Source organism: Bison bison, unplaced genomic scaffold (genome assembly GCF_000754665.1).
Source record: "Bison bison bison isolate TAMUID 2011002044 unplaced genomic scaffold, Bison_UMD1.0 scf7180017864500, whole genome shotgun sequence".
Taxonomy (NCBI): domain Eukaryota; kingdom Metazoa; phylum Chordata; class Mammalia; order Artiodactyla; family Bovidae; genus Bison; species Bison bison.
This window is the reverse complement of record NW_011495059.1, coordinates 6,798,720-6,824,935: the sequence shown is the minus strand read 5'-3', so window position 1 is coordinate 6,824,935 and position 26,216 is coordinate 6,798,720. Positions and strand designations below refer to the sequence as shown.

The following is a 26,216-nucleotide window of genomic DNA, read 5'->3' as shown; positions in this document are numbered from 1 at the left end:
AATCAACAAAGAGAATAAGAAATAGAAAATACCTAGGATAAAACAAGGAGTTACCTATAACCACAAACTGTATATGTAAACTGAAGGTGGATGAAAGAATGACAAATTACCCAGCAGAAAGCAGGATGGTCAAACATAAGGGCCTGACTAGAGACACTTAAGTGAATTTGCTCCATACAACCTGAGAAAAACACAGCAACTGAAGGCACAGGCAGAATGGAAAGTAGAGGTTATTAGGCAGGGGCTGACATGGATGGGTGATCTGCAAGTTCACAGTATTAACATAGAACTCTTCAGGTTCCCACACAACATCCACTCTAAGGAATCAGATGATAGGCCTCTAGTCTACAGAATTAGTCTCTACAAAAACTGAACTAGAGAGAATCAGAGCTCAGAACACCAGGTATAGAAGAGACTGTGGTTTTAGGTGAAAGCCTGCAGACTGAATTTGAGACCAACTTTCCCTTCTGTGTTCTGCTCCATAACACCAATAGCCAGGCAAGAGATTAGCAGATACTTCTCTAGACAAGTCAAAATACTCCAGATAAGTTTTAAAGACACCAACAGTTGAGGGTCCCTATACTACATGATCACTCGAGGCTTCTGGACTTTTATTCTCACTCTTGTGCACAAGAGTTTTGACCCAAACTGTTTTATCGACATAAGGGTTTATTAATGTCTCATTTTTAGTGACTCATTCAAAAAGTAGACATTTGAGGAATTCCTCCAATTGAAAGACAAGGGTATAACCTAACATTTGAGGAATAATCCAACATTCAAGGAAAGACTCCCATATTGAGATTCCAGAAAGTAAAAACAGGTCACGTACTAAGACAAAGAATTAAAATGCCCCTGGACTTTTAATTAGCAATCCTGGGATCTAGAAGATAATGGAGCAATGCCTTCAAAATCAGAAAAGAAAATGATTGTCAATCTAGAATCCTATATACAGACAACTATTAATCAAGTATGAGTTTAAAATAAAACATTCATGCAGTTTTGAAAAAGAAATTTAAAGCAAGGTAAGGTTTCCACACTTAAGTCAATAAAATGTTTATAACAGTGGATTGTGAAATTATGTATGTATAGTGTAATACCTAGAGTAACCACTAAAAAAAATTTAATACAAAGGTATACACTCTGAAAATGCTCAAAGTAATCCATGGGAAGGTAGGAAAAAGAAAACAAACAACAAAACAGAAAACAAAAAATAAAATAGATTTATGCCCTTAACATAGGAACAATTAAATGCAAGCTAATATCTGTTAAAAGAAAGACCCTGACATAGTATACAGAACAATGTGACTCAACTATACACTGCCTACAAGAAACTAATTTCAAAGGATGATACAGGTAGAATGAACGTAAAAGAGTAGAAAAATATATATAGGCATACCAGGTTCTAGACCACTGCAATAAATATGCAATAAAGCAAATACCACAGTAACGTGAGTCACACAAATTATTTGGTTTCCCAATGCATATAAAAGCTGTTTACACTATACTATAGTCTATTAAGTGTACAATAGCATCATGTCTAAAAAAAATTTACAAATACTTATTACTAAAAAATGTTATCATCTGAGGCTTCAATGAATCGTAATCTTTTTGCAATAAAACATCAAAGATCACTAATCACATATCACTATAATAAATACAATAATAATGAAAAAGTTTGCAATACTGCAAGAATTAGCAAAATGTGACACAGAGAAATGAAGTGAGAAAATGTTATTAGAAAAACAGCACCAACAAGCTTGACACAGTGTTGTCACAAACTTTTATTAAAAACTCTCTATCTGTGAAGCACAAAAAAGTGAAGCACAATAAAACTACATATGCTTATATCATACAAACATTAACCAAAATAAAGCAGGAGTGGCTATATATAAACATCAGCCAGATGCCTTCAGAACAAAGACAATTACCAGACTCAAGAGAGGGATATTCTGTCATAATAAAATGATTAATTCACCAAGAAGACAGTAACCTCAATGTCTATGCATCAAACAGCAAAGCTTCAAAATATATGAATTTAAAAAAAAATCTAACAGAACTGAAAGGAGAAATAGATAAATTTAGTTTCATTTGGAAACTTCAATACCCTTATCTCCTCTCACTAACTGACAGGACTAGACCAAGAATTAGCAAGGATATAGAAGAATTTAACAATACCATTAACCAAAAAGACAGAATTGACATTTACAGAACACTTCACCCAAATACAGCACACATTCTTTTTAAGAGCCCAGAACATTCACCAAGATAAACCATTCCTGTGTCATAAAATAAACCTCAACAAATATAAACGAAATGAACTCACAGAGTATTATAAAAGTATAGATACGGAAAACAAATTAGTGGCTAAAGAAAGCAAGTGTCACTTAAAAAGGAGTAACATGAGGGAGATCTTTATGATGACAGAACAATTTTGTATCTTCATTTTGGTGGTGGTTACCTCATCTACACATGTGATACAATGGTAAAGGGAGCGACATACATTGTTCCAACTTCCTGGTTTTGGTATCATACTATATAAAATGTAACCACTGGGGACAAATGAATACATGAGATCCTTTGTACTACTTTTGCAACTTTCTGTGAATCTATAATTATTTCAAAATAAAAAGCTGAAAATTTACTTCTTTCTTAGGAGGTTATGGGAGCCTATGCTCCATCAAATATTAGTAAATCATGAAAAATAAAAACATGGAATCCAGTAAAAATGGGGAACCAACACAGAAGAAAGCTTCCAGGGTGCAAACACAAAGAAATTTTATTTTAACAGTTAAAGCACCACCCCCAAACATCAACTTGCTCTTACTGGAAATTACGGTCAGAAGGCTCCAAAAGTGACAAGAGAGTGGAGGAGGAAGAAACAAAGATCACATGCTAGGATTAACTTTTTAGAAAAATTTCTTTACTGAGCTATTGGAGAGAGGGATCCAACTTCATCAAATGTCCAAAGAAAATGGAGCAATTAAAAAAAAAAGCTGCTAACATTTTATTCCTTAAAAACCCCTGAGAGGTATGGCCACATATTTAAGTTATCACTTGGATTAATAGTTGCAGGGGGTGGGGGGGTTTCAACATTAGTTAACTAGGAATGAAAGACAAACAACAGACCTGAAGGGGAAAGATGATGATGGCGTACCAAAAACAAATTTTACATGTTCCACATTTCTGCCAAGAGGTGGCTAGTACTGAGTGTGCCAAAGACAATGAAGGCCAATTAATATGTCATTATGGCTAAATGTGCCATTAACTGCTGACCATGAACCACCTACAATGAACTACAGAGCCTCTCAACACACAGCTTCCAGGCTTAGGATTTATGGAACTTGCCAGCGGCTGGTAGAGTGAATTTACTTACTGACATGTCCATTCCATGAAGTCTTCGTGTTTCCTGCACCATTACAGTCTCTAATATTTTATAATACAAAATTTCTGCAAGCTTTAGTCTGTTTACAGCAAAGTCTATGAGGGCAAATAAAAAGAAAACGTGCTAAAATGAAATGTAGCTGTTAATAACTAAAGAACAAAATTTATATAAACTTAAATCTGATATATTAAAAACTACAAGGAAGGAAAAACTTGGATTTCTATTTTTCTTGGGACAGTCTACTTTCAATGCTGTATCAATTTCAGTTTTGTCTCCTTACCTATGTGAGATCCTGGCTGTTCATCTGTTGATTGAGTATAGTGTTGGCAGAAAGTCTCTCCTATTCCTTTCACTATTTTCATAATATTTTCCATAGGATTACGCATACAAGACCTATAAAACACAAAAGGAATCTAATAACCAGGGAAAAAAACCCAGACTACTAACATGTCTTCTTTCAAGAATTAGTCAGGATTTTAGTGACCAAAGTCCTATTTTAAGTTGTAAACCTGGATATATAAACATAGGATATTTCAAACTAGTCTACAGCCTTTAAATATAACCATTTGGCATACTGTTTTAGAATTTCAACATTAGTGGAGTCTATGTCTTCTATATTATGCTTCTATTTATATGAAATTCTAGAAAGGCAAAACTATAAGGACAGTTTCCAGAGGCTGGGGATGGTGTAGGGACTGAATATAAAGGGGCATAAATTTGGAGGGACTCTTCTATGTCTTAATTATCATGGTGATGATACAACTGTATGCATTTGTCAAATCTCATACAACTGTACAGTAAAAAAGATGACTCTCATACATAAATTATACTTCAAGTAAAGTGAAGTGAAAGTCGCTCGGTCATGTCTGCTCTTTGAGACCCCAGGGACTATAGTCCATAGAATTCTCCAGGCCAGAATATTGGAGTGGGTAGCCTTTCCCTTCTCCAGGGGATCTTCCCAACCCAGGGATCAAACCGGGGGTCCCCTGCATTGCAGGTGGATTCTTTACCAATTGAGCTATACTTCAATAAACCTGATTTAAAAAACTAGATAATGGGCAGTGTTTAGGTATATATTGTGGTGTAAAAATGAATTGCATGTAATTTTTACCAAAATCAAAACAAGTCAAAAAAAAAATGTAGCATCAAAAAGGAAGATATCTGGCGAGAAGCAATTAACTCTGTTACTTTTATATTATTATATTAACTCTGTTACCTTCCTATCATTCAACCACAGAATACAGGTATTAATTCAGAAATGACAAATCCAAGTTTATGAGAAAGAATGTGACTTGCCCAAAGCCAAATAACAAGCACAGGGTTCAGAATTCTCAATCCCATATTCAAATGGACCAGCATCATGTGTAGAAAGGCAGGTAGCATACGTGGCAAAAACACTTTGTTCTTATTGCGTTCTTCTAATACAAAGCTGTGCTTCTTGAGTTATATTTTCTTCAAACTAGGCTGTCTTTTTTATTTCATTATGTGGTAAAACAAATAATAAACTCACCCTCTTAATTTTTAACTGTACATTTTGTTAGCTATGTACACATTACAGTAGATCTCTAGAACTCTTGTAGGTAATGCTGCAATGAACTTGGGTGTGCAAATATCTCTTTGAGATCCTGTTTTCAACTCTTTGGAAAATATACCCAAAAGTGGGATTGCTAGGTAATAAAAATTCTATTTTTAATTATTTGTGAAATCTCCATATTATTTTCCATACCAGCTACACCATTTACAATCCCAGCAACAGAACACCAGTTCTAATACTCATCAACACTTGTTATTTTCTGTTTTTTTTGATAGTGGTCTTTCTAATGGCTATGAGGTGATATCTCACTGTGGTTTTCATTTGCATTTATCTGATGATTAATAACATTGAGAATTTTCTTCATATACTTTTTGGCCATTTGCATGTCTTCTTTGGAGAAATGTCGTCTTTTGCCCTCTTTTAAAATGAAGTGTTTTTTGCCTTTTTTTTTTTTGAGTTGTAGGAGTTCTTTATATATGCTGGCTACTAACTTTTCTGATATACAGCTTGCAATTATTTTCTCCTATTCTAGTATAGGGCTTCCCTGGTGGCTCAGATGGTAAAGAATCTGCCCTTAAAGTGGGACACCTGGGTTTGATCCCTGGGTTGGGAAGATCCCCTGGAGAAGGAAATGGCAACCCACCTCGGTATTCTTGCCTGGAGGTTTTCACAGAGGAGCCTGGGGGGGCTACAGCCCAAAGGACTGCAAAGAGTCAGACATGACTAAGAAACTAACACTTTCATTTTTTAATTGAGTAAGGCTCCCCAGGTGGCTCAGTGGTAAAGAATATGCCTGTCAATGCAGGAGCCACAGAAGACACGGGTTGGATCCCTGAGTTGGGAAGATTCCCTGGAAAAACAAATGGCAACCCACTCCATTATTCTTGCCGGGATGATCCCATGGACATAGGAGCCTAGCAGGCTATAGTCCTTGGTGTCATAAAGAGTCAGACATGATTCAGCATGCAGAAGCAAGCAAGCATTCCAGTATGCTGCCGTTCATCCTATTATTTCCAATGCTATACAGAAATATTTAAGTATGATGTAGTCCCATTTGTCTATTTTTGCTTGTTACCTATACTTTTGATGTCATATCCAAGAAATAACTGCCTATTTCAATGTTGCAAAGCTTTTCACCAATTTTTTCTTCTAGCTGTATAGTTTCAGGTCTCATGTTTAGGTTTTTAATCCATTTTTAGTCAACTTCTGTATAAAGCATGAGACAAAATCCCATCTTCATTTTTTTCCATGGAGATATCTCAAAGAGACCCAAGTGTACTGCAGCATTACTCACAACAGCCAAGATGTGGAAACAACCTACAGGTCCACTGATGAATGAATAGATAAACTGTGTGTGTGTGTATATATACATACACATATATATACATACAAAATATCCATTATTTATGCAAATAATATATAATAGATAATATTCCATTATTTCTATATATAGAAATATATAGAGAAATACTGTATATATATTTCTATATATATATACAGCCTTAAAATCCTATTATATACTACAAAATGGATGAACCTTGAAGATGTTCTACTAACTGAATCCAGCCAAACACAAATGCTACATGATTCCACCTATAATAGGTATCTAAAGTAACTTATGTATATGTAAATGAGTCTTTTTTCATTCTTCTGCATGTGGATATCCAGTTTTCCCTATAGTGTGGTCTTGGCACCCTTGTCAAAGATCAGTTGATGATATACATGAAGCTGCATTTTGGGATGCTAGTCTATTCCATGTCTAGTCTACATGTCTGTCTTTATAACAATATCATACTGATTTCATTATTATAGCTTTATAATGTGTTTTTGAAATTAAGATGTGTGAGCTCTCCAGCTTTTTTCTCAAGATTATTTTGGCTATTAGAAGTCCTTCAAAATTCCTTATGAATGTTAGTTTTTTTTTCTATTTTTATAAGAAATGTCATTGGGTTTTGATAGGGATTGTACTGATTCTGTAGATTGCTTTGGGCAATGTGGACATTTTAACAATATTAAATCTTATAATCCATAGACACGAAATGTCTTTCCATTTATTTATTTCCAGGTTGTCTTTTGCATTCCACATTTTCTTCCTTCCTTCTCTTGTGCTTTAAAATGTTTGCACAGAGACTTCCCTGGTGATCCAGTATTTAGAATCTGTCTTGCAGTATTTGATCCCTAATCAGAGAACTAAGATCCCATATGCCATGGAGCAACTAAGCCCACACACAACTAGAGAGTCCATGTACTGCAATGCCTCAAGATCCTACATGCTGCAACTAAGTCCCAACACAGCCAAATAAATAAGTGTACTGATTTTAAAAAGTTTGCATAGTTGCTTTGCCATTTCTTTTTAACTCGTTCATGCTAAATGCACAGCTCGGTCCAGATCTATTTATTCAAATACTATGAGGGTAGATCAGATGCTATGAGTCTTCCTACCTTCCCTGCCATCTGTTTATCTTCTGAGCTGTGGTTGAAGCTGGGGATGAATGTTCTGTCCACTTTTCTATAGACTGAGGTTTGGGGACTGGGAGTACAACACAGATGGTGCTAGGTTCAGCTTTTGTTGAAGACCAGGGCTTTGCTTTCTCTTCTGAGATTTAGTTAAATATCCCCATTCCAGGGTTCACTATACCTAGGTCAGGGATACCTTCCAGTTTTATGAGGATCTCACCACAAATCAGGTAGGAACCTCAGAAAATGGAAGGCCCTAAGGATTTTTCATATTTCTGCTGCTATCTTGGTGGTATAGAGGAACTTTCACTTGGGGAGTTTCTATTAATAGGACTTTTTGCCCATCTGCCTACTCACTCAATGAGCATTTTCAAGACCCTGTTAACAAACCCTTTTCCTTCACTAATGCTTCTTGGGGGTGGGGCATACTAGGAGCATCCATTTCCTTTCTTGACCATCGCTTGGAAAATTATAGCATGAAATAATATCCTTCTTTCATTTGGTTGCTGCTGATAGTTTGCTGATTTTTATTATTCTGTTATTTCATTAGGTATTAGGAAATAAGTTTCTCTGGTCTGGCCTCATTTTATCATCTTTACTATAAAATGTGTCTCTTTTTTTCCAACAACTGCATAAAATTCCATTTCATGGCTGTACAATCAATATGTAACCAGTCTTCCATTTGATGGACATTTAGATTGAATCCATTTAAAAAAGAAAACAAAAACAGTAATGCATAAATTAGGGGTGTTACCAGAGTGGAATGTTAGAGCTACATAACCATTAAGATGCGTTTAATCTTCAAAGTCTATAATAATATGAAGTAAAATTTATATATAATTTTTCATAGTACTTCTACCTGATTTTAGGTCAATATACTTTGTGATTGAAATGGTACAGTAAAACTTGTCAGATGTATATCCATTATCTCCAGAATTCAGAAGTACTGAAAACAGAATGAACTACAGAATCTAACTTAAAATTAGAGGAAAACTTGGAAAAAAATAGTATCATACTCACTCAAAAATATTTATAAGTTGTTCACTTGGTGCATTTTTCAAGCCAGCTACAATACTCTGTAGCCGGCTCACACTTTGGGTAGCTGAAGCAACAGGAGTAATGACTGCTTCTTTTTCTCTTAAATATCGCCGTCCTGTCAGTGGGGTAGAAGGCGCAAATGATGTTTTCTGACAGAAAAGAAAAATATGTGACATTAAAAATTACTAAATTACATGTTTAATTTAGTACAGATACCATCCTCTCTATTCATGTTTAGTAGGTTACTTTTTCTCCCTCTTCTGGTTACCTACCACATTTTTAGCAATATTATGCTAATAACATCCTACCTCTGAATAACACTTTTCCACAGTGCTTTCTCTCTACAATCTCATTATCTTCATAACATTCATTTGAAATATAACATGCACATTTTCATTTTGCATGCGAGGAAACAGCTGACAAAGGTAATGGAAGTGCTGGGACTGAAACTTAGGTTTCTATGAGTTTTCTAGCAGACCTTATACTCTAACCCACCTAACACATAAACAGAGAATTAAGCCTTGGCTATAAACAATCAAATCCAGAATAATATGGCTGATGTTTGAGAAAAGCATATGGTAGGAAAGCAAATTTTAAAGCAAGAAAGCAGCAGCTAAAGTGGTACAAAGGAAAAACAGGAAAAAAGTATGTCTTCACATCCAAAGACACAGTCTACTGAAAATCCAGGCATTCTGGGAAAATACCCAAATATGAAAAATAGCAAGAAATGACCTAAATACTATATGCTATAGTTTTGAAAATTATTCTTTAAAGTTTTCATGGGAAATATGAATTAGTAGAAGAAATTCAAGATTTAACTTGAAAGATGCTTCTGCTGTTGGGCTTCCCTTGTAGCTCAGCTGTAAAGAATCTACCTGCAATGCAGGAGACCTGGGTGTGACCTCTGGGTTGGGAATATCCCCTGGAGAAGGGAAAGGCTACCCACTCCAGTATTCTGGCCTAGAGAATTCCGTGGACTGTATAGTCCATGGGTTTGCAAAGAGTCAGACACAGCTGAGCATCTTTCACTTTCTTCACTTTTCTGCTGTTAGTAGAGACACACACACACACAGAAAAAGACCATTCAAGACTGAGGCCAGGCTAGGTTATATTACTTTTTCAAAATGATGTTGAAGGTTACACTCCACATTAGCCTGTGCTGTCAGTTTCCCTAATGGGCCGTCACCAGTGAACTTCCGAGGGGTTCCAATTTCCTCTTCTGCATCTGCTCCCAAAAAGATCCTCTCATCAAAGTCACCAACAGTTAAAACATATTCTTCGTACTCCTTGTTCACTGCTTTGCTGAAAAGAGAATTCTTTTAAGCTCCTATGATACAACTAAGTTACACAAAATCTTATAGATTTTGACTCCATAGCATGGAAAAGCTCATGACTTTTTAGTTTTTATTAACTCTGCCCATCTAACAATATCTGAGGTTTGTATCTGATCATGAACATTCTTCACATTCACATAAAAGGCAATAAATTACTTTGCAAGGTGACTGAAAAGAATCTGTACTTAATCTGAAAACTAGTTGAACCTAATTAAGGTCTGATCATTGAGGAAACAATTGTGTGTGGCCTTGAAATATAAGTACATTCTGAATGTGCCAATATTTGATTAGTGAAAGAATGTAAACTCAAATACAGAAGTCATTGGGTCTGTTTATGAGTTTCTCAGGAGAGCAGATATTTTAAGTGCCAATGGTTTCTGAAAATAAATTTAAGACTACAAGGCTTAGCAATAACACGCACTGAATTCCACCAATGCAGAAGAAACCTGAATTTGAATTTGGAGCTGTTAACTTGATACAACATATCCCTTAACCAACTGTAACAAATCATTACTGACAGTAATATGATATGCCTGATACTTTTAGTGCTAGATAATTACCTATTATCAGTAAAACTGCAAAGGTCCAGAAGGCATTCGCCCTTTAAAATCTGGGAAGAAAAAGTCATTGTGACATTATGTAAGTAAGCATATTAACATACACACAAGAACATTACATTTATCTAAATTAACACACACAAACACAAAACAGAATTATTAAACATTTTTTTCCAGACCAATACCTCCTATTTAGTATGCGAATATTAAAAAACATTTAACGTCAGGATTTCAAAATACTTTGAAGTTAGTCTACCCATAGCAGTGGTTTCCAAATTTTAGTGACATAACAATCATATAGGGGAACTTGTTAAAAAGGCAGACTTGACAGATCTCAAAACCTGAACTACGGCAGCAGTTTTAACAAATTCCCCAAACGATTCTGATGAAAGCTGTCCAATTTTAAAGATTGTTTATAAAGAATGGAAACTAACAGTTATTGAATGATGGTATGTGTCAGACAAGCAAAAGATATGAAAGGAATATAGCTACTGTTACTGGTGAGAAGAAGGAAATGGCAACCCCCTCCAGTATTCTTGCCTGGAGAATCCCCATGGACAGAGGAGCCTGGCAGGCTACATGGGGTCACAAAGAGTCAGACACGACTGAGTGACTAACAACAACAACTGGTGAGAAAGGAAAATTACACTGTTATTCACATTGTCTGTGTATCCACACTATTCTTAGATTATCAAACATCAGGGATTGTAAACTCAAATGCTTTCAGGGGTCAGAGTTTAACATATATAAATGAAGAGGGCAGAAAGCACGCTTCCTTGTCCTAAGAGGTAGCCATTATTGAGCTTGACAATCGTTACCCATGTAGTTACCAACACTGCCAATTCTGATTTTTAAAAAATTTTCACATAAAAGGTTTTCATGTGTCAGCTAAAAATTGAACAAAATAAAAATGTAAAACATCCTAAACAGGCCAAATAAACGGTCTGTGGCCCATGGGCAAGAGAACCACTGTTCAAACCAGGATACTTCTGAAGTGAAAAAAGGAGACATTCTAGTAATTATGCCACACCAACAGCCAAAACCCAGATAACCCAGGCAAACCAAGATGTATGGTCACCATACCCAGGAGTGCACCGTTTCTACAGAGCACAACAGACAAAATCCTTCAGTTCCTTTAAAGTTTACTTTGCTGGAGATTAAAGTTTTAGAAAGAGATATTTTGACTATATACACACACACAGAAATATAAAAATTGTGTATATGCACATAAATATTTGTTTATTGAAAGATAAGACTAGATACAAAAGTATACGTAAGAGAAGAACCCAGTTAGTGATGACCTAATCCTTTCAGGGACTCTTGCTCTACTTGTATGGAATTAAAGCTACAGCTGTTAAATATCATCCTACTTTTAGTAAATAACAAATTGTGTAAACAGTATTCAAATTGTGGCAATAAACCAGCTTACTCTGACCTCCTGCTTTTCCTTAGGCTTACTCTGATGTCTGTCCTTCATTAATTCTCTATCAGAACCTCCTACAGATGCCTCTGGCTGTGCATTTAGTTAACAGGACATACGGCTGGTCACATTCTTCCACAGCTCAGTTCTGCACATCACAGAAAATCACTGGCCAGGACTGCATCACAGCAGAGGCTGAAACCTGGGAACTTGAGCCCGAGTACTATAATGTTAAGAACTTGCTTAAAATACTGGTTTTCTCCTGGAGGCTGCTACTGCTGACCCACAGGAGCTGAATCATTTAAATATAAGTACAGTACCTTCCTATCAAAGAGTTTTGAAATATATGGCTTAAAGTAATGCTCCTTTATTCCTTTGGCTTCTACCAGAAGTCCGTCATGCAGTTCACACAGTACAGGAATGATGCAGGGAGGTTCTTCAGAAGCCCGAAAGTCAGCAGTTTGGAAATTAGATGGTAAACCTAGTTTGACAGGGTGTAAGAACCAATGGATGGAAAAAAGAATATGATCAACTTTTAATACTCTTTTTCTAAAAACTGATTATCAGTTTTCAAAAATAAATAAGGTCTCACCTTTAAATGATGGATTTAGCAACTCTTGTCTATTTGGGCACATAATGGCATTGGCAAAAATCAGATCCAAGCAGCACAGAAGTAAATGATAAGAGTTTACTAAATCATCTCCAATCATACGAAAATTACCTTTACAAGAAAAAAGAGACATAAAACCCAGGAACCTTCCATGTCAAATAGCACCGAGTTCCCACAACAGAAATACAAAGCAAGTGAAAGTGTCACCTTACCCTTAGTATAAACAAACAGTGTCCAGCAGAAATTAAAGAGCTCTTTAACACTGCAAGGAATCCTCCTAAAAAAGGGGCGGGGGGAACGTACTTTTTATCTAACTTACTAAATATCATTTTACGTTTGTCACTTAAAAATTGAAACAGCAAATACACCAAGTAGCAGTCAAATTACATATAAAATCCCATTCACAAAGGACAGACAACCATGGTTTATTAAATGGGGTTAAAAAGTTGACTTTTAAAATGCAAATGCCCTTAATAAGTTTGTATCATAATTTCTATGTCAATTATATGAGGATAAAGTGTCTCACCTCTGCTTCCTGCTTCTTGGTAACTTTGGTGGCTCTTCATATGGATTTTGAAATATATCTAAAAAAATTGGCTCAAATTTTTTGAAAATTACAGTAGACACCTCAAAATTTCTTTCTAGCCTTTCTATACGTTCACGAAATTCTTGTGGCAGGTTTGACATGTCCATCCATTTCTTCATTTTACTAAAAAACTGTATTAAACTAAACAAACAGAAAAAAGCAAATTTAAAATGAATCCACATAATGGTAAGAAAAGGAGACACTCTACTTATACCTAAGAATCTTCATTAAAATCCCTGAATTTATTTTTTAAAAAAGAGAGACAAAAAAAACCCCATTTCAAGTGCTATGAAATTACTTTGGTTCCCAGAATCACTGTGAGAACTTAACAGTCAATACATAAAATATCTTTGACTATGTAGGTAGTACCTATCTGCTGCTGCTGCTAAGTCACTTCAGTCGTGTCCGACTCTGTGCGACCCATAGACGGCACCCCACCAGGCTCCCCCGTCCCTGGGATTCTCCAGGCAAGAGCACTGGAGTGGGTTGCCATTTCCTTCTCCAATGCATGAAAGTGAAAAGTGAAAGTGAAGTTGCTCAGTCATGTCTGACTCTAGCGACCCCATGGACTGCAGCCTACCAGGCTCCTCCGTCCTTGGGATTTTCCAGGTAAGAGTACTGGAGTGGGGTGCCATTGCCCTCTCCAGTATCTATCTACTTTTTTTAGTCCCTGTAGTACCTAGACAATACTCTGCATATAAATTACAAAGTAAATGTTAGTCAACAGACTGATGAGTTCACAAAACTAAAAACTAGTCTGAGGAAAGACAGCCTGTCTCAATATTAGATTCTGGAAGTTGATCACAAAGCACCAGACGGTTACAGGGCAGGAATAAAATTCAAGTGTTTGTGTTACAACACGTGGTTCTACTATCAAACATCAATATATACCTAAGAAGGTAGAACATACCCAGAAAAATCACCTAATGGACTATGGCTCTACATTTCTGGTTTATACAATTATAAGTGCATTTTTTTATGTTCCCATGTTAGTATGGTCTTGGACTGAAATTTTGTAGTGTTAAAGTTCATTTAAGTGTCTAGTGATATTACAGAATAATGAATGTAATTTTTTTTTAAAGGTGGTGGAAGAAATCATCAGTTAGTTGTCTGTAGAAGTTCAAACTCCAGACACGCTGACTGAAATCTAAGAATTTGAGTCTTTTTAAAAGATTCTTATCAAGAGCAGCAACAAAAGAAAAAAAGCTAGATTACTAAAATTTTTTTGGCTGACAAAATTATAGTCTCTTATAGAGGACTTTGTTGGAGACAGGGATGCTCAGCATGTGAAATTCTATTCTTTCCTTTGTCTGAGGATTTTCTACTAGAACGGTAAGCTGCATTGGAACTTAGGGTGAAGGCATAAAACCTGAGGTCCTTAATCATATATATCTGTTTGGTTTTTGAATCTGGAGGTGACAGCATAGAAATGAGGAAGTGGTAAATTCTTATGGAGCTCAATAGCAGCTCCTAGGGACAAAAACATTGCCAAAATCCAGGGACAGCACTGCTGGCCATGCAAGCTGTGTACCTACTAGATGGGTTCTGTGATACGCTTTTTGGTTGTGTAGCCAGCTTCTCTTTCTCCTGGTCATTTTCTAAGCCTAATTTCTTAAGTTATCCTAAAGACTTTGTCAGCTATCCAATATTCTTTCAATACATTTTTTTTCTCCTTAAGAGAGCCAAAGTTGGTAGCTGGTATCTGTTTTTTTTTTTCTTTTTAATAAATAAGAGCCGTAACTAATATGTTCTCATATAAATCCAATGTATATATTGCTATCCCAAACATCTATTTCTGCTTTATTGACTATGCCAAAGCCTTGGACTGTGTGGATCACAATAAACTGTGGAAAATTCTGAAAGAGATGGGAATACCAGACCACCTGACCTGCCTCTTGAGAAACCTATATGCAGGTCAGGAAGCAACAGAACTGGACATGGAACAGACTGATTCCAAATAGGAAAAGGAGTACATCAAGGCTGTATATTGTCACCCTGCTTATTTAACTTATATGCAGAGCCCAGAGAAACGCTGGGCTGGAGGAAGCACAAGCTGGAATCAAGATTGCCAGGAGAAATATCAATAACCCCATATATGCAGATGATACCACCTTTATGGCAGAAAGTGAAGAGGAACTAAAAAGCCTCTTGATGAAAGTATAAGAGGAGAGTGAAAAAGTTGGCTTAAAGCTCAACATTCAGAAAACGAAGATCATGGCATCTGGTCCCATCACTTCATGGGAAATAGATGGGGAAACAGTGGAAACAGTGTCAGACTTTATTTTTTGGGCTCCAAAATTACTGCAGATGGTGACTCCAGCCATGAAATTAAAAGACGCTTACTCCTTGGAAGAAAAGTTATGACCAACCTAGATAGTATATTGAAAAGCAGAGACATTACTTTGCCAACAAAGGTCCGTCTAGTCAAGGCTATGGTTTTTCCAGTGGTCATGTATGGATGTGAAAGTTGGACTGTGAAGAAAGCTGAGTGCTGAAGAATTGATGCTTTTGAACTGTGGTGTTGGAGAAGATTCTTGAGAGTCCCTTGGACTGCAAGGAGATCCAACCAGTCCGTTCTAAAGGAGATCAATCCTGGGTGTTCTTTGGAAGGACTGATGCTAAAGCTGAAACTCCAATACTCTGGCCACCTCATGAGAAGCGTTGACTAATTGGAAAAGACTCTGATGCTGGGAGGGATTAGTAGCAGGAGGAGTAGGGGATGACAGAGGATGAGATGGTTGGATGGCATCACTGATTCGACTGACATGAGTTTGGGTGGACTCCAGGAGTTGGTGATGGACAGGGAGGGCTGGCGTGCTGCAATTCATGGGGTCACAGAGTCGGACACAACTGAGTGACTGAAACGAACTAAACTGAACCTGGAACAAAGTTTATCAGAGTGTTTGAAAACAAACAAAAGAGCCTTAATGCTACTGCTACTGCTAAGTCACTTCAGTCATGTCAGACTCTGTGAGACCCCATAGACAGCAGCCCACCAGGCTCCCCCGTCCCTGGGATTCTCCAGACAAGAACACTGGAGTGGGTTGCCATTTCCTTCTCCAACGCATGAAAGTGAAAAGTGAAAGTGAAATCGCTCAGTCGTGTCCGACTCCTAGCAACCCCATGGACTGCAGCCAGGCTCTTCGGTCCATGGGATTTGCCAGGCAAGAGTACTGGAGTGGGCTGCCATTGCCAGGACTGATATCACTTAAACTATGAATGTGATTTTTTTAAACTAAATTAAAATACAAAGTAAACTTCACAGCTTTCAAAAGTTTTTGTTTCATTGAAAATCTATTACAAAGAATACAGTACTCCAAAAAAGCATATGAAAGATGCTCAACATCATTAGACATTAGGGAAATACAAATCAAAACCATGATGAGACAGCACTTCATGGGCACTTGACTATTAAAAAAAAAAAACCGATAGGAATTTCCTTGGTAGTCCAGTGGTTAAGAATCTGCTGCCAATGCAGGGGACACAGGTTTGATCCCTAATCTGGAAATATCCCACATACTGCAGGGCAACTAAGCCCATGCACCACAATTACTGAGCCTATGGTCTAGAGCATGGGAGCCACAACTAATGAGCCCGTGCTCCCCAACAAAAGCCACTGCAATGAGAAGCCTGCATACCACAGTTCGAGAGTAGCCCCTGCTCACCTCAACTAGAGAAAGCTTGTGCAGCAACGAAGACCCAGCAGAACCATAAATAAATAAACAAATAAGTAAATCTTTAAAAAAAAAAAAGGTAGATAATAAGTGTTGACAAGATGTGGATAAATTGGAATCTTCATAGAATGACTAGTATAGTCACTTTGAAAAACAGCTTGATAGCTCCTCAAAAGGTTAACCAGAGTTACCACAGGACACAGCAATCCTTATACATACATCTAAGAGAAATGAGAAATACGTCTACATAAAAAGCTGTACACATTCATAGCAACATTATTCATAAGAGTCCAAAGTGGAAACAACTCAAATGTCCATCAACCAAAAAATTAATAAAATGTTTATATCCACGCAATGGAAAATTATTCAGTCATAGAAAGGAATAAAATGCTGATACTGCTACAACATGGATGAACCTTAAAAACATTATGCTAAGTTAAAGAAGCCAATCACAAAGAAATATCATATACTGTATGATTCTATTTATAGGAAATGTCCAAGATAGGCAAAAAGACAGAAAGTGGATTAGTGGTTGCCAGAGGAAGGGGATTTAGTGGGGGTATAACACGTGAATGCTAATGAGTATGAGGTATCTTTTTTGGGGTGATGAAAATGTTCTAAAATTGTAGTCAGTATGTGAATATATTAAAAACTGTTGAGCTATATATTTTAAATGGATATGTGGATTATATTTCAACAGGACTGTTAAAAAAAAATGCTACTCCAAAAAGGATACAGTGAAATATGCTAGAAGTATTAGTAATTACCTTCCAAAAGGCAACTTGGCAACATGAATATAAAGTCTTAAAAACACTCAATTCTTTCATCCAAAAATTGCTTTTTATGAGAATCTAAGGAGAGAGTCAAAGATATAGGCAAAAATATTTATACAAAGATGGATATCATGCTACCCTATGACAGTTTTTTTTCTTTTTTTAATAAGTAATGTACATAATTACAAAATTTCAAAGGTACTGAAGGATACATGATGGAAAGTATCTCTCCTTGTCCATCACCTCCCTCCCAGTTTTTTTCCACTAAAGCAAACAACTTTGCCTTAGTGACTAATTATATCTTCCCCATCCAGGGACTGAACCTGGCTCTCCTACACTGCAAGCAGATTCTTTACTACTGAGCCAGAGAAAATCACAATTATATTGTTACTAGTTTCTTATTTATCCTTGCAGAACTTTTTAGGGTATTTATGAATACACACCTAATTAAATACTTTTTCCCCACTCAAATGAAACAATACTACCTACAATAGATATTCTATACTTCTCTTTTTTCCTATAATTTTGGAGATCATTTCCTCTCAGTTCACATGAACGTCCTTCCATAATGTTAAGAGCTGGATTTTATTCCACTATATGGATGTGCCATAAATGTATCTAAGCATTCCCTTTTCTCTTTTAAACTTTTTTATTTTGAAATAGCATCAAACTTACAGAAAAGTTGCAAGAATTGTATACAAGAACTTCTTTATTCAACAGTATTCACCAATTTTGCATTTTGCATATTTGCTTTGTCATCCATCTCTCTTTATGTTATTTATGTGTATACAGATCTTCCTCGATTTACAAATGGGGTTACAGGATATAACCTGTAACCCTACTGTAAGTTGAAAATATAAGTTGAAAATGCATTTAATATACCTAAACCTACTGAACATCACAACTTAGCCTAGCCTACCTCAAACATGCTCAGATGCTTACATTAGCCTACAGTTGGGTAAAATCATCTAACACAAAGCCTATTTTATTTAAAAAGAAAAAAGTGTTGGCTATCTCACATAATTTAACAAATACTCTACTGAAAGTGAAAAACAGAATGGCTGTGAGACAGAATGGTTGTAAATGTACTGGTTGCTTACCCTGCTGATTGCATGGCTTACTGGGAGCTATGACTCACCCTGCCAGCAAAAACCAAGTACAGAGAAAAGATGGTAATATGGAACATATGTCCCAATAGTGGCACACCATCTATTTTTAAGGGTACTCAAAAGGCAAAAAAGAAAATTACTTTGTAAAAAATTAATATCAATGTTTCAATTAAAATTATGAAAAGTAATTTTTCATTCAGGTTCTAATAAATATGAAAATAATGAGTGAATGAAAATAATCTTGATTTAAATCACAAGTTACTAAAAAACTTGTAAAAAATAAGGAAAAATTACTTCTCACTACTTAATGAGGCTCAGACAGCTGCTTTATTAAGAATTTAAAATTCAAATTATAAAACAGATACTAATATTTAACACTATTAATAGCAGAACAAATTTTTACATAAAACTTTTTTTTTGGGGGGGCAGCACCTCATGTCTTATAGGATCTTAGTTCCCTGACCAGGGATTAAACCCAGGCCTTTTGTAGTGAGAGTGCATAGTCCTAACCACTGGACAGACAGGGAATTCCCACATGAAACTTTCTTTTTAAGTTGGAAATTGCTTAGGCTAATTTTTTTTTGTAAACTGAAGTTGAATTAAAGATACAATTTAAGAGAAGACACACTAATGTATATTTGTTTACTGATACATAAGTAATACAGCATGGACTTCAGAGGCTCTGCCACTTAGGTATATAACCACTGGATATAATTTAACCTCTTGGTGACTTGGCTTCCTCATTTTTAAAATGAGATTTATTTGATAGGATTACTGTGAGGATTAAATGAATAAAGATATGTAAACTATTAGCACATAATATCTGGCACACAGGTAAATCAATAAAAATCTTCTAGTTTTACAGGTATATGTATGAATCTATACTTCTACAGTATTTTGCAGTATGATTTAGCAATATTTGATGCATATTTTCCCAAGTCTATAAAGATCTACATAGTCACTTAAAATTAGTGACTTCCCTGGTGGTCCAGTGGTGAAGAATCCACCTTCCAAACGTAGGGGATGGGTCTGACCCCTGGTTGGGGAGCTAAGATCCCACGTGCCATAAAGCCGCCAAGCCCGCACACTGCAGCTACTGAGGCCACAGGCACTGGCACCTGTGCTCCCAGTGAGGAGTCCTTGTGCTGCAACTACAGAAGCTGACAAGCGGCAACAAGGACCCAGAATAGCCAAAAAAGAGAAAAAACGTTACTGCGTCAAGTAATAAAACTAGAATAGAGATGTTAGATTATAGAAAATTATTGTATCAGGATTAATTTTGTTGACGTGGATAACTGTACTATAGATATTTAAGGAAATACATACTGAAATATTTAGGGGTATAGGGCTATAATGGATGCTACTTAAATTGAAGTAGTTGAGGAAAATATATTATTTAAGGGAAAAAGATTAAATGATAAAGCAAATGGAGTAAAATGTCACTAAAAGGTGAGTCTAGGTCAAGGGTGTATGGATGGTCTTTGTAATTTTCTTATTTTTGCAACTTTTCTGAAAGCTTCAAATTATTCTCAAACTTAAAATATTAATGGAAAAAATCATAGATAAAAAGACTTAGTAATATTCCTGGCAGTACAGAAGTTAAGACTTTATGCTTCCAATGCAGGGGGCACAGGTTCCCACCTGCTGCATGGTGCAGCCAAAATAAAAAAAACACCCAAAAACAAAACCTCTATGCCTGTAATGCCTGTGGTGATAGTTACATAACTCTGTAAAAAATACCCCAAATCACTGAATTGTACAAGTAAGTAAATTATATGACTTATAAATTGTAACTCAATTAAAAAAAAAGATTTAGAACAGGGGCCTTTGGTTGAAGTTAGAATTTGAGGAAGAAAGTCAGAGAAAGAATGTGAGAACTAGGAAAAAAATGTGAGAACTGTAAAAAAAAACCTTAGAATGGGATGAAGCTAAATGATTTAAAATGAAGAAAAATTAAATTCTAAAGTTAAATTCAGGACTTATAAAGTAATGTTTGAAAAATCAAAGTGCTTTACCTTAGTTTAGCTGAACGTAGTATTCTGGTAAGTGAAACGCAATTTCCTTCCATGATACCCTTTCCAACTGTGGGAATGATGCTTTTGCGGCAAGCAACATACAACGAACACGCCAACCAGTGTATAACCTCTCCCTGGCAGGCAAAAGATAAAACAGCAAAATGGATATATTTCGTTAGAACACTTGAATTCTAGACTCAAAAGAGATCTTAGGATTATCTGGTCTAATTTTCATACTGTATTAACAGGCGAGAGAAGTGAGGCTATTTGCCCAAGGTCAGAAAGCTTAGTTGGTAGCAAAAATGGGTATAAAATTCCTTACTCTCAGTCCTGTGTAACATGGTAAATTGATATTAATCTAAATATAGATCTCTCATCTATACCCCAAATCTAATATTACTGAAAAAGTTCTCAATTTCTCAGCATTAGCTTTTTCAGTATTATAACACCAGTCATGGCCTTGATGATGTGGAAGTTCCTTTCTATCATTTTGTTTCTTTTTTAATCACTTAGGCAGAGAAAAGGAAAGAACAGAGTAGAATCATGGCAAAAGAATCACACATATAAAAACTAATACCTATCGTGTTCAACATAAAGGAGATTGTCAGTTTTGTGAGGCAGAAATTGGGGGAATTATTTACCCTAATCTTTAAAACAGTCTAAGTATGGCTCTCTATCTTAGCAGATATTTCAATTTGCAATGCTACAAAAAAGGTGACATTTGAGAATTCAACACTAGACTTGAGCTATAGAAGCTAGATTCACTTTATGACTTCATTGCTGAGCTTTACATGAAATTAAGAACTAGCCACAAATCTCATAACACAATACTGTAGTGCAGATCCTCTTTAAGACCAGACTCTAGCAGAATAAAAATGACTAATAAAGATTTCCTGCAATAATCCAAAAGGAGTGAGCAGAAATTGGTAGCTACTAATAAATCTAAGACCCAGTGTTCCTGCCCTAAAGTAGTGAAAAGTCTTAATTGCTTGAGGCAGGTAAGCTTAAGGTTGAATACTTTTAGAAGCCTTGATTAACGAATTGTGTGGGTATAACACCCAAGTATTATAGAGCTTTTGGATACAGGCTACTAGACGAAAACACGATTAATATAGAGAAACTTTAAAAACCAAAATTACTACTTTGACTTTTTTTCTAAAAATAAAAAGCACCTATAGTATTTAAATTAGTTTCTTGATACTAGGCCTTCAAAATACAAAAACACTCTGACCTTATAAAACTCCAAGTGTAGAACTAAGAGAAACAGATACTGTTATCTATAATTGGTGAGATACACGTTTTAAGAATTGAAAATAAAGTGTTATGGGAGAATATAGTGTAGTGAGCAACTGATTTTGACTGGGGGGTCACAGAAGGGTTCACAGAGGTAGACAAAAGTAGTAAGTGGTGATAAATCACCAAAATGTACGGGTGAAGTGGGGTGGGTAATCAGGAGCTTGTCAGGTAGACTAGAGGGGATAGGGATTGGGCAGAGGGATTCTTAGGAAGCAGTAGATACATGAAAATGCCTTTCACCAAAAACAAAGCAACAAAGAAGAGGAAAATAAAACACTTTAGATAGAATAAACACAAAATCTTAATTCAACACAACTGTGAATTAAGTCAAACATTAAGATATCCTGATCAACTCTGCCTAACTGGAGATTCGGCTCTTAAACTTTCCCTGGAGTGGGGAGTGAAGTTTCCAGGCAGAGGGACTGGCATGGAGAAAGTTAGGAGCAAGCTAGGCATATTCAAGAATCTGAAAGAAGCGCCTAGTTTAATGCCTTCAATACAGTCTACACTCAGCAATGCACATTCAATGAGAGACTAAATGAAGACTTGGGATGTCAGAAACGCTTTCTCTGGCTTCTAAAAAGTTTGTTTTCAATCGAGAGGCTGTAAGTTATAATCTCCCTTACTTTCTCCTCCTTTCCTCAGCTTTCCAGTCGTGTCACCCGAGATGCAGATGACTGTCCTTAATCCAGTCTATCCAGTCCTACCCTGGAGACAAACAAGAGTCTCTCTTCTTCTCCCTCATATACTGACACACACATACACAGTCAACTCCAAATTTCCAACTCCATGCCTCTGAACTCAGCGATTAACTATTCTACTGGGTGATGAGTCAGAAGAACACTCCTCTTAGATCACAAAAACTTTTGATCATGAGGCCACTGCAAATATATTCCATCATAATTCTACCTCTATATTGGGCTTATGCTTGTTTGGGTTTCTGCGATGATTAGCAGAACGAACCTGGGCAACACAACCCTCCTGGTCTTGATACCTGGACAGCAGGATTAATACTCCCTGCCCTGTCGTGTCACAGAGCTGTTGTGAGAAGTTAACCCAAGAATGGCTGGGGAAAATCTAATGATAGCTTACATTTTATTCTGTTCAGAGACAGACACTGTGTTTAGCGTCAAGACCATCTAATTATCCCCGTCTGAGAGAGGAGGAATCTGGGGCCCAGAGATAAGCCTTGTGTGCACAATTGGCTCTGATGAAATAGCTGTGTCGCGGCAATACGGCAAAAAAGTAACCCACATTTCGGGCCGGCAGGGTAGAGAGATTATGGCTTAGACTGAGTCTGGCTCCACCATTAACCGGGAGACCTTGGGCTTAACCTCTTTGGGATTCAGCTTCCTCATCTGTGTAATGGGGATCACAGAACATAGTCAAAGGGTTGTGGAGAGAACCAAGTAAGACGACACATCTAAAGCGCTGGGCAGCGGTGTCTTGGCACACAAGTCATTCCGGCTTTTATCGTTATGGTATTTGCTTCTCAAATGGACTTAAGGGCAGTCTCAAGACGTCTGTGGCGCTGGTCTGAAGACCAGGGGACGACCTCTGAGTGGAGTGTGACCTTGGAAAAGCCACTCCTTTTCCGGACTTGTTTCCCGCCTCAAAATAAATGGAGAAATGGGATCTATACCCTCCCTTCCAGCTTCGCACTCCTCGGCGCCCGCCTGGGCAGAGACCCTTCCCGGTGGGGAAACTCCCACCGCCCCACAGGGTGGGGTAGGGGCGGGGCGGGGGTGGGGTCTGGCGAGCTCGGTCCCGCCGCCCCACCTGCCGCCGCTCACCTCTAGGCTGTAGTTGCCCCGGATGGCAGTGAAGTCGTCCAGGGCTTCGGCCGCGCTCCCCTCGTCCAGGTTCAGCTCCTGGCACAGGGCCTGCAGCGCTTCCCCGGCCGCGGCGACCACTGCCGCCCCCTCGGCGTGGGGATCGTCCTCGTCCATCCCCTCAGGCCCGGCGGGCGGCGCGGTCACAGCCCCCCGGCTCCTTTCTCCCTCCTGGGCGCGCTACCCACAACCACCCGCGCGAAAAGCGCGCGAAAATCGGGAGCTGCAGGACGACGTCTCTTCGATGGTCTGCATCCGCGTTTCTCCTCTAAAAAGTCCGTTTCTCCTCCAGGGCTCCCAGCCGGCCCTCTCCGGATATGTGATAAGAAGACCGACTTCGGGGCCTAAAACACCTGAACTTGGCCCTTGGCGGGCAGCGGTGGACACAGCCGGCGGGGCAAATTGGTAGCGGAGGGATCGGCAGTCCGCGCGCAGGGTCTGCCGGGAGTTGTAGTCTGTATCCAGCTTTGGCGCCAGCGGCGCATCCCTTTCTTGGTGGCTCTGGTTCAGGCAGGGCTACCAATTGCGAGGTGGCCCCGTTTATCTTAGGAAGAAACGTCTTCTGCCCCGCCAACCCATGGGCCTCCCTGCCCCAGGACTCCAATCACAGTTTGATCGAGACTTGCTCTCTGAGTTAGGAAACGGAGGAGGGAACTGAAAAAAGTGATCCCACAGCATCAAGGGCAGGGGAGGGCCTCGTCGGATACTCCTCAGAGTCTCCAGCGCCTATAGAGCGGTCTTTTAGAATCACTGAGGAGTTGATGAGGTAAAGATATTAGCAGACACCTGTCCATCTCTTTTTGATGGCTAAACGAGGCTTGACCTGGGCTGAAAGAGCTGAGAGTAAGGGGCACTTCCTCAGCTCCCTGGGCCCTAGGAACTGGGACCCTGGAACCCAGTAAAAACTTGTCATTCCAGATTTAGGAATGGCCTGAGCATAAGCCTGAAGGCATGGAACTGGTCTGAAGGCTTACACTTCTGCTCCATCAAAAACCCCTTCTCCAGGAAGAGCCAGAATCTTTTAAAAAGGTAAATCAGAGCTCCTCAGTCCTTCACTCAAGATCCTTCAATAGATTCCTGTTGCTCTTAAAATAATTTCCAAACTTCTTTCCATGGCCTATAAGGCCCCATGTGATCTGGTCCCACCTCATCTAGGGCATTGTCCCCTTTCTTAGGTATGTAATAAGTTCCAACCTGCTTTGTTTTGGAACCTTGGACATGCCAAACTGCCAAACTAATTATTACCTAAGAGCGTTTCTCACATGCTGGTCAAACAACCCCAAATACTCTACATGGGATCTTTGCTTGTCTGGCTCCTTCTCATCATCCAACAAAAAGTCACCTTGTCAAGCTTATCGCTGAGCACTGTATTTAAAATAGCTAACCGCATCTCTCCCCCTGACACACACGCACGCACACACACACACACACACACCTGTATCATTGTCTTCATAGCACCTTATTACTATCTGAAATTATCTTGTTTATTTGCTGGCTCTTCCTACTAAAACGTGAGTTGCGTGAGAGCAGGAACCTTCTTTTTATGTTCAGTGTATTCCAGAGTTTATGGATTAGTGACTGGCATAGTTGGCACTCAGTACTTAGTATGGTGTGTTTAAAAATGACAAAGAGCCCATTATTGCTTGGATGAGGGAAGGAGTCACCAGAGATGAAAATGGAAGCAGGTCCAGTTAGGTTGCAAAGGATCTCAGAAGGGTAAAAGCATGGAGATTTTAATAAAAGGAGGTGAAGTCTGTGCAACCAGGTTCCTCTGGGTGTCACATATGGGTTAGTTGGGGGTAGAGAGCAGAGGTATGGAGATGGTGGGAGATGAGTCCAGCATAGATAGGAGCCCTTCTGCAGAGACAGCTCTGTCCTAGAGCTGAAAGGGGCCCTGCTGAAGAGGAGGAGTCTCCAATAACACAGGTTTCCCTTTGGGCTACGAAAGGTGATACTCTCAACTAGAATGGAGTATAACCAGACGGATAAGATCAGTTCTGGAACTGTTGTGTGTGGGATCCTAGAAGGTCGTCCCTCTCCCCTGAGCATTTTCCCAGTCTTCTACATTCCCCATACATAGGGAGGGCTGGGACTTGGGGACCAGCTGCAGTCTGGGTATCAAATGAGTAAAAACTCAAACTCCTTCCCCAAACTCAAATGTGGTACTTCTAGCTCTGCTTTCTTCTAGCTGACTTCAGGACCATCTTATTATCTTCTGAAAGGGGTATTGGCATGTAGTGTCTGCATTGAGACTCACCTCCTATTAGATTTTTCAGCAAAGAAATGTCAGGATTAGTGGAGATGAAATGGATAAAGATTTTCGTGTACTGGATTTTTTTTTTTTTTTTGCCGCAGCACTTGGCATTCAGGGTCTTAGTTCCCCGACCAGGGATCAAACCACTGGACTGCCAGGTAAGTCCCTAGATCATTTGTTTTCTAATTAAGCTGCTGTGCATCTGTTTTTAAGAGCTCCAGGAGTGGAGGCAGCCTGGACATGAAGATTTGGGAATTTTCAGGCAGTACCTGAAGTTAAGGGATCAGTTTTATATCACTCAGGGAGTGTGTTGGCACGAGAAGAGACTCAAGGGTAGACCCTCTA

The 26,216-nt window shown here is 38.1% G+C and overlaps 1 protein-coding gene across 3 annotated transcripts in view; it reads right to left on the bottom strand.

Moving 5' to 3' along the window:
* RBL1 (retinoblastoma-like 1) overlaps positions 1-24,169 on the bottom strand; it is a 61,158-nt gene extending 36,989 nt beyond the window's left edge. Inside the window, exons 1-11 of one of the 3 annotated variants that reach the window (XM_010829195.1) lie at positions 23,579-24,169; positions 20,490-20,623; positions 12,859-13,059; positions 12,545-12,609; positions 12,315-12,443; positions 12,043-12,203; positions 10,306-10,355; positions 9,527-9,713; positions 8,394-8,560; positions 3,663-3,775; positions 3,374-3,477 (exon numbers count right to left, since the gene is read on the bottom strand). In XM_010829195.1, coding sequence (XP_010827497.1) covers positions 3,374-3,477; positions 3,663-3,775; positions 8,394-8,560; positions 9,527-9,713; positions 10,306-10,355; positions 12,043-12,203; positions 12,315-12,443; positions 12,545-12,609; positions 12,859-13,059; positions 20,490-20,623; positions 23,579-23,734 — 1,467 coding nt within the window. In that variant the 5' untranslated portion in view covers positions 23,735-24,169. Of the gene's footprint in view, positions 1-3,373; positions 3,478-3,662; positions 3,776-8,393; positions 8,561-9,526; positions 9,714-10,305; positions 10,356-12,042; positions 12,204-12,314; positions 12,444-12,544; positions 12,610-12,858; positions 13,060-20,489; positions 20,624-23,578 lie in introns of those variants that run through there. The other 2 variants (XM_010829194.1, XM_010829196.1) reach the window with 2 other exon arrangements.
* Between the last annotated feature and the right edge of the window lie 2,047 nt (positions 24,170-26,216).